General features: G+C 39.8%; 1 protein-coding gene across 7 annotated transcripts in view; it reads left to right on the top strand.

Annotated features, from left to right (window-relative positions):
- KCNIP4 (potassium voltage-gated channel interacting protein 4) overlaps positions 1 to 9,243 on the top strand; it is a 979,993-nt gene that overhangs the window by 898,166 nt on the left and 72,584 nt on the right. For 5 of the 7 annotated variants that reach the window (XM_011365171.1, XM_011365162.1, XM_011365154.1 and 2 more), the window contains one exon: positions 480 to 604. In XM_011365171.1, the coding sequence (XP_011363473.1) occupies positions 480 to 604 (125 nt within the window). Of the gene's footprint in view, positions 1 to 476; positions 605 to 8,562; positions 8,572 to 9,243 lie in introns of those variants that run through there. The other 2 variants (XM_011365180.2, XM_011365182.1) reach the window with 2 other exon arrangements.

The following is a 9,243-nucleotide window of genomic DNA, read 5'->3' as shown; positions in this document are numbered from 1 at the left end:
TTTATTACTTTGCTCACTTTAGCACCTGATCTGACTACTTTATTTGTAGCCCCAGGAAAAATATTTGATTTCAGAGGCAACTTCTCTGAGTATCAGCAGAGTTCTGTCTCACAAACGCATGCTAGAAGGGCGATGCTGATTGCCGTTTAACTAAAATTCCGTTTTTATACCTGGTACTTGGTACAGACACAGAAATCCCAGGGTTTAAGATTGTTCATGATGCTTTTGCACTTTTCGAACTGTACTGGAAAAATGCTAGTATTATAATATCTAATGACTAGAAAGTATGAAAAAAATATCATAGAGAATTGGCTTAGCTTAATACTGTAAACTCTGGGAAATATAAAGACCATTGATCGACAGTGTGAGACTCCTTCCTCTGGAAAAATAACACAATTCCAATAAGCATTGCATTCTGTTTTCCTGTGTATTGATGAGCCATGACTGTTCTAAAGGCCCTTTTTGGTTTTCCTCCACAGACAGCGTGGAAGATGAACTGGAGATGGCCACCGTTAGGCATCGGCCTGAGGCTCTCGAGCTTCTGGAAGCCCAGAGCAAATTCACCAAGAAAGAGCTCCAGATTCTTTACAGAGGATTTAAGAATGTAAGAACTTTCTTTTTGACTTTACCTTCATCCAGTTCTCAGAGGAGCATTGAGAAGAGAGAGGGGAAAGAGAGAGAATACACATTTCTTTGAGGGCTCGGTCACACGTACATTTTCTACCAACTTTTCCTAGACGTGAATATTGTCAATATTTTTTTGGACTTTGATTCACTTTGGCCCACCATACAATGTAGGTGCACATTAAACAAGAATGAGTAAAGGAGAACGAAGCTTACTCAATTCAATTCTTAGTTGGGATTTTTTATAGCTATAATGACATCATTTCGATAAGCTCCAATTATCTTTGGATTTTTAAACTATAGTCAGATGCTTAACTTGAAACTTTACTGAAGATTGCGGTCCATCAAGAAACTCCATTCTTAGCAGAGAAAAAAGTCACTATAAGTTTGATAGTCTCTAAAAGGCCGTGTTGCAATGACTCAAGACCACAGGTGCCTGTAGGTAGTCCCTGTATCTGGTTCTCTGTGATCCAGGTGTGGCTATGATACTAACTACCTGAGTGAATCATCTCCAAAAGAAGTAACAGTTCATGCGTATCAGAGGGAGAGGGTGCCAATGAGTCGTAATGTATCAGGCGCACTCTTATTGAATCTTTGGTATGTGCTCAGTATTAACCTAGTTATTCAAAAGTTAACTACAAGTTGTTCAAAAGCCAGAGAAGATATGCTTCTGTCCTCAAGGAGCTTATGGCCTGAATAGAGATAGAAGACTTGCTATTATGAATCTATTGGAAAATAATTCATCTTTAAATGTAATAATGGTTGTCTATCAAATGGCATGCACAACCCAGCATGTCTCGTGTTCATACATATATGTAAACCACAGTAGCTCTAGGGGCCCTTGGAGATCCAAATTAAATTGCTTTGATTCTTCCTCAAGCCCATACCCCAAGATGCCCTATTCTGTGGCCTGTAGAAGTTTATAGTGTCCAAAGATTTCTGCTAATTCCAGCCTCTTCAAAACTGACCCCTTCAAATGATACCTCTGTCCAACCTCATGCAGGCCAGATGAGAAGTTTTGCTCCTTCTTTGACATCCACAAAAAAAAACTTACTCAGAGAATTTGTAACTCAAGCTTTCAGAATACATTTATAGGGTTCCACATAATAGACACAACCTCCCACCATCTCTCTGATTTGTGGAGTCTCTCTCTGTCCCATTTCTGCTCCTCACCATTTCCCTTGCCTGGGCTGTCTAAATTTTTCTGTCCTTATTACTTCTTGAAAATCTGGTCCTCTGCTAACACCCAGGCCTTTGTGGGGGTACACTGGGTGGGGTAGGAGGAGATATAATAGAGAGAGGTGTTCATTACACAGACAGGACTCTCATTAAAAGGAATCTTGATATGTAATCTATCTAGATGACACATATAAATAAACGTGCGTAGAGAGAAAGGGGTTTGAAAATTAGGCTACAGAATTATTAGTTATGCCTATGAAGCCACGGTTTGTAGCTATCAGAGAGAACAAGATTTATAATGAAACAGCATCACTGACCACTGACAGCCCCAAACCACTGAGTGGCAAGGATGGAGGAGGAGAGGAAGTGAAAAAGACCAAGTGTTGACCAAAAGTAAATGTTAAAGAAAGGCTAATGGCAGAATAGAACTTCAAACGTATTCCTGTGAACATCTAACACGTTTTTGCTCGAATTTAAAGATCTTCTAATAAGCAAACATTTCTTTTTAACATGGTACTGTGCACCAGATACAAAATGGTTGTTGAATAAAGGAGAACTTAATTCGAACTCCCAGAATCCCTGTATTCCTGGATGACTGCTACATTATTACTCTGCCACCATCACTGCAGGCGTCTCCATGTGGGGTCCAGCTGCTTTTCATCCCATTTGTTGCAAATTGGAATCATGATTAGTGCCATCATTAACCTTAGGAGCCAGCATCTCTGCAGCCTGTGTTTTCCAAGTAGCACTTCACAAATTATCGCCCAGGCTCCGAAGTCTGCATTCCTCGATTTCTTTTATGTTTTTTCTTTGCCTACTTGTCCTCCTGTTTTCCTTTCGTCCCCTCTCTCCTCTTTTCTCAACGTTCCTTTCCTCCTTTTCCTACCCTTTCCGATCCCTTCTTTCTTCTTTCCTCCATCCTCTCCCTCCCGTTTTTTTTTTACCTCCTTTGTGTCTTCCTCTTGTCAATTCTTACCTCCTTTCTTTCACTTCTCCTCCTTCCTTCCTCTTTCTGTATTTTTCTCCTCTCTCGCCAGCATTTTCTGTATCTCCCATCCCTGCAGCATGAGATAAATTTCCACTAGACCTTTATGTACTCAAAACACATTTTATATGCATTTTTAAAGAAAAGACTTCACAATTTACTCAGAAAATATGAATCGATGTCTCTAATAAATCAGACAAACATGGTCTTTTAATTTTTGTTTATTTTCCCCTATTCAAGTGTACAACCCAATCGATATGCCCTGAAATACAGCAAGGGAGGCACTAAACAGGTCAGCGGGATGTGTTATAGGATGGCAGCAAGCTGAACCCACTTGGCAGCAGAGAAAGCAAATCAACTACCCTTGGTTTCCTGAGCACCAATTATCTCAAGCCCTTAAGATCAAAAAATAATTTCCCTGGAACCAATTAAGATATCCATTTTTAATGAAACCTTTTAAAACTCCCCATATCTTGATTAAAAGGATAAACTATTCATCAATGTCTTAAAATAGTCACACTTACATGGCAGCGGCTCGACATGGCAAGGCAGCCTGCGAATAAAGATCACCAGAGTCCCCAGTCTTTGTCCAGGATGCTATCTCGGTAGCATTTCCTCATTTCCAACCTAGATTATTAACATAAACAAGGTTTGGGAGAAAAGGAAGATAGTGAGAGACAATTTATCAGCCCCTCACCCCCGTCTCACCTACTGAGTCACCTCCATATTTTTATTTCTCTTACCACATGCTGAACTGAGTCTCTAAAATTAGGTGGCTGATAGAAATGGGCAACATAATAGTGTTTCTCAACTGTTCGTGTGCTTCGAATCATCTGAAGGGCCTTGTTAAAACACAGATTTCTGTGACTCAGACCAAAAGATTATGGTTTAGTAGGTCTGATTTAGGGGCAGAGGATTTGCACTTTTCATAAGTTCTCTGTCGATACTGAAGCTGCTTGTCTGGGGATCACACTTGGAGAATTACTGTACGATGCAGACATCAGAAGTTTTGGCATCGCTCAGACTCGGTTCCACAACTGACTTGTTTACGCAGCTCCCTCTGAATCAGTGACCTGTATGTCCTTCTCCCTACAAATCTGCATAATGATATCTACATCACACAGGGTTTTTTTGTTTGTTTTTGGAGGGTTTTTTTTAGATATTAAGATAACAAACATGAAGTTAAACAAAAAAGCATTCCATGGTATGGTCCCAAATAGTCAACCTCAGTTTAGTGTTCCATCAAAGCGAGGCAGTTATGGTTGGCCTACATACCTCCCAGGCCATTTTTTGGGTTTTGGGCTACATGACCAATTATTAGAAAGAACGCAGAAAAATATTAGGTATTATCTATACATCAGTGATCTCAAACTTAACTTTAATTTGCAATCATCCGGGAAGCTTTAAATATTACAAATAGTTGGTTACTATGTTTGGTGATTTTGATGTGATTGCTCCAGGAAGAAGCTTCAGCATCAGGATTTATAAAGCTCTCCAGGAAACTGTAATGTGCAGCCTAGACTGAGAACCATTAAAATGAATGTATAAGATCCAGGGCATAAGATGATCAGTCACAAAAAGTACTGATCTAATTGCAATGAGCACTATCACGTCAAATACCAGTGGTTAAACTGGCAGCATTGGAACCTTCTGAAGTCCTTGGTGGATGGGATGTTTGTCGGGGCAAGGGGAGATGGCAGTAACAGGTCTCACTTCTAATGATTCTGATTCAGTTAAGTCTGGGATGGTACTCAGAAATCCTTTGTTTTGAACTTTTTAATTAAGAAAAAATTCCCATTTTAATAGAGAACTAACAGAAAAGTCATATTTGAGAACCACTGACCCAGAAGGTCATGCAAGTATATATGTAAATATATATATATTTCATAAACTGGCTCTCTTTCAAAATCAAGCATAAATTTAGTTCACTTTCAGGTGATCACGAATGGTCTGCTGAGGCATTAAGTTTTCATATGGCTATGCATCTTTATCATTTTTTCTCATTGGTTAATAATTTATAGAATATTTTTTCCATCTTTTAAGGCATGGGATGAAAGATGAGGGCAAATAGTTAGACCTGTATGCTTTGGACACCTGGATCCTTCCTGTCCCAACCCCTTCTCTGCTTCTTTTCCTTCACTACTTTGAATTATATTAGGTTAAAGTATTCATCAGATTCAAATATGTCTTCAGGGTACCACTGTGATACTTGTTAATGTCCTTTATCCCTAAAAATGCTAAATGTTGATATCCTTTTTACCTGGAAAGGAAGATGTTTGCTTTACCTTCTGGATCGCAGAGTCTTCTTCCAAGCTCACAGGGCTGTGGGCAGAACTTATTTCTTCGTTGTTGTATTTCTGAGATCCCCAGTCTCTTGCTGACTGTCAATCTGGGGTCACTAAGCCCCCAGTGGCTTCCCATAATCCCTTGCCAATGGCCCACTCACAGGCTCTTTTATAACCTGGCAGCTCACTTCTTCAAAGCCAGCAAGGGAGAGTTCTCCAGTCTGTTAAAGCAGAGACTTCTGTAATGTAACATAATCATGGGAGTGATATCTCAGCCCATCTCAGCACTTAAGGCCAGGAGATTAAAAAGAACGTGCCTTACTAGGAGTCACCAACAGTGGTGTTTGTGAGGAGGCAGCAACCCCTGTAGAGTGAAGCAGCTGAATTTGGTCTGATGTCACATCTCAAGCACACCCTCAGTGCTGTGCCTGCGATTCAGACATCTCCTTGGAGATTTTACCCAAAGTGGCACCCAACTATTCCTTGATTTCTGTGAGTTTTTATAGTATGGCCAAAGGAACCAGCAGGAGACGAGAGTTCTTGGATGGGGTTTTTCCACCCCACTGGAAGTGTTCTAGAACTCATTGCACTAAGACCTTTAAAAATAGATGATAGGAACTGAGGACAAAATTATAGGGATCTACAGTTTTGACAAAGTACATTTACATAAAAAGGACTAAATCCCACTTATGTTGGAGAGGGAGAGAGGGGGAGTTTAGCACGTGCATGGGGAAGAGTGGGATACGGTGGTTAGCATAGAGGAGTAAGCTGATAATTGTACAAGGCAATTGCTCTTTTGTCATAAGCCCTCAGAGTTATTCTTGAGGCTTTCATAGACCGATTGTGTGACCTTCAGGAAATCACTTCATCTCTGGCAGCTTCTGTCTCCCTGTCAGCAAATTAGGGATTAAGATCTTCCTTTCCAATCACAAAGGGCATGGGTAATAATTGGTTTTGTTCTGCTCTTGAAAGACTCGCATAAAAGATCTTCCTTAAGTGCAAAGTATTACTCATGTACTTTAGAAGCAAAGTATAAGTACAGAGTTAATATGTTATTTCCTATGCCCTAGTGGAGTTCTCTGTCAGACTTCCGAGAAGCAGGGCTATGTGAGGAGAAGGCTGTCTACAGGTCTCAGGAGATAGACATGGCTGCCTTTCCAAAATCTAAGGACTGGCATGTTATAAGTGCTCTCCTGGATTCAAACCTTTCAGCTGCCATTTCCTAACTTGGGCAGGTGGTTTAGCTTCTCTGGACATGAAATTCTCCTTTGAAGATTCAGGACGTCAGTACCCATGAATGTGAGACAATGGGAAAGGTTTTGTATAAGGACTTTCATTTAGAGTATGTGACAGACATTAGAGCCCTTCAGCTCTTTCTTCTCATTTTCCTAAATCTAGAAATAACTAAAATTCATAATGAAACCCCATGATGTCATCTTCAAGTGTATTACCTTAAGCATGAGTTTATGTTAAATATTTTCTGTTGCATTTGGTTATTTATTAGTTTATTTGTTTCATTTTTTAAATGAATAAAGTGTCATGCTAACCATTTGAAAGCATACAGAGGGTGTTAAATGAAACATGTTTCCATCTGTAATCAACATCCCATTCCATTCCATCTTGCTGGGGGGACCACTCTCAGCTGTCTTTATTCTTGTACTGTTTATTATATGCACATAGTTACGTGTGTGTTGGGATTCTTTTGACACAAATGAATTGATTATGTGTGTGTGTGTGTGTGTGTGTGTGTGTGTGTATTCTATAAATGGATTATTTTTACTTAACAATGAACAATTAATTGTGAACATTTAATTTAATTTTTATTATACCCTGTTGGTCAGGAGTTTCCTGTTTTGGGACCCTTTGGTCTAGTAAGTTGGCACACCAACATTCAGCTTCTGCTTTGTTTACTTCGGAATCCCCAGAGAGAAGGCAGCAGGTTCACACTGCCCTTCTATTCAACTCTTGTTCCAAAAAGGCACTTAAAAAATTACATATGTATATATAATTATGTTTATATATATGGACATCTATCTCAACACACACACACACACACACACACACACACACACACACACACACATAGATTCAGGCCCTCTGTTTCTGTTTAATCTTTGAGCTTCCTAAAGACCATGTTCTGAGCCTGATTCATCTTGATATTCCACTCTTAATTTCAGGCATCTGGTCCTTTGTACCACTCAGTACCTGGTTGAAATGAAAGTTCTAGATGTTGATCATAAATAAAAGTCATCCTACATTATTCATATAATGCCAAACTTTTCAAATATCTTTTACTTTTTCATTAAGTGAAATATGTGTGCAGGATATTTGTCTCCTAAACCTGTCTTTTCTCAAGTCACCTTCATTTATCTAGTCACCTAGAAGCCCGGATGTCTTCCTGGCTTCTTCTGTTAGAACCTCCTGCATCTAATTAATATCCAGGGGTGGTCAACTTTCTAGTCATTGTGTCTCTCACATCTACCTCTTCCTTTCGCTCTCCATTGCCTCTGCCTCTCAGACACAGCTGTCACCTTTTATCCACATCACCACACGGCTTCCCAGTCTCCTCGCCTGGATCCAGCCTTGTTTTCCTCTGAACCATTTTCTACAGTGCAGCTGACAAAATCTTTTTAAAGCACAAATAGGATCCAGTCACTTCCTACTTAAAACCAATGAGTTGCTCTCCATTGTCATTAGAAGACAGACCTAAGAGTCTCATGCATTCATCCAACAAATACTTGAGTGTCTACTATAAGTCAGACCCTGAGTTAGATGCTCTCTGTACTACAGTGACCCAGTAAGCCCTTGACCAGTTAGCACTTTCCTGCTTTTTCTGTCTGGCCTCTCACTATTTCCTATTCAATTTGCTCCAACCATAGAACACTTCATGCAGTTGATGTGCTTTCCTCTGAGGGGTATTGATCTGACATTTTTTTCCTTCAGGAAATGCTCGTTCCCACAGCTTACTTATCTTTCATGGGGTAAACTCCTGCACCTTCTCCACATCTCAGTTTAGACTTTAACCTCATCATATTTTTTATTATTATTATCCATTCTCTGAGTGCTGAGTATGGGTCCACCCCTGTTCTGGCAATTTAGGATACTCAGTTAGAATAAGAATGGAGAGGAGGGATGAGAATTAAACATACAAACAATTAAATGAGCAAATATATAGTAGTAATCAAACCTGTGATGAAATGTGTTACAGAGAGGCAACACAGAGAGCTTCTTGTGATGGGGTTGTTCGCGAGTGTCCCCTAGGGACATGGCACTTAATCTAGAATGTCAAGAAGGGCATAGCCAGGTGAAAATAGGAAAAGGGATCCCAAGCAGAGAAGATTATCAAAAACCCCGAGACAAGATTGAAGCAGGAGTGTCTGGAACTCGAAGCATTAATTCTATTTTATTATTTCTAAAAATATTAAGAAACTGCCAGTTTTAAAAGGGTCAGATACAATATAGAGTAATGAATTTTATGGCTCTGGCAAGCCAGGCCAAGTAAAATGGAGTATAAAGGGCCAAGGTAAAACACAGAGATCCTCGAGAGAGCCGTTTCGCGAGAGTGAGGGAGGAAAGTGAAGCTTAGAAAAAGAGGGTAGCAGTAGAGGATGTGATGACAGAGCATAATATACGGTGGAGGTCGAGCTAACTAAATATTTTGGTGTTTTGTATTGAGAAGGTGAAGGGAATTGAGGACTCAAAGCCAACTCGCAAGTTTGGGGGTTGAAAGAATTATATACGGGAAAGTTTTCTCTGACGCCCTGCAAAGTAGATTTGGAAAGCCCCCTAATAGGGTCTGATCACTGCAGTGATTTAGGGTTTCCTCTCTACTTGTTTTCTCTCCTATTCTGTAAGGTCCCTGAGAGCAGGTTCTATAGTTTCTTTATCTCAATACCCTTAGCTCTTCAGAGTATGCTTTATATATAACAGATAATTAGTAAATGTTTGTGAATGAATAACCCCAACCAAAAAGTTCAGGGAATCATCCCAAATAAAATTTTTATCTTCTCTAGGCTTCCTCTTTTTAGTTTCCTCCAGAGCCACCCAGTAAGTTTGAAAAGTTATTAATTCACTCCTGGGGGTGGGGGGAAGTATGTAATAATAAGGGAAGTGAAAACGTGGCTCCTCTTATAAAAGAACTATATCCAATAGCTTGGCGCATCTATTACG

Source organism: Pteropus vampyrus, unplaced genomic scaffold (assembly GCF_000151845.1).
Source record: "Pteropus vampyrus isolate Shadow unplaced genomic scaffold, Pvam_2.0 Scaffold5, whole genome shotgun sequence".
Taxonomy (NCBI): domain Eukaryota; kingdom Metazoa; phylum Chordata; class Mammalia; order Chiroptera; family Pteropodidae; genus Pteropus; species Pteropus vampyrus.
The sequence above is the reverse complement of the archived record's forward strand: the minus strand, read 5'-3'. Positions and strand labels throughout refer to the sequence as shown.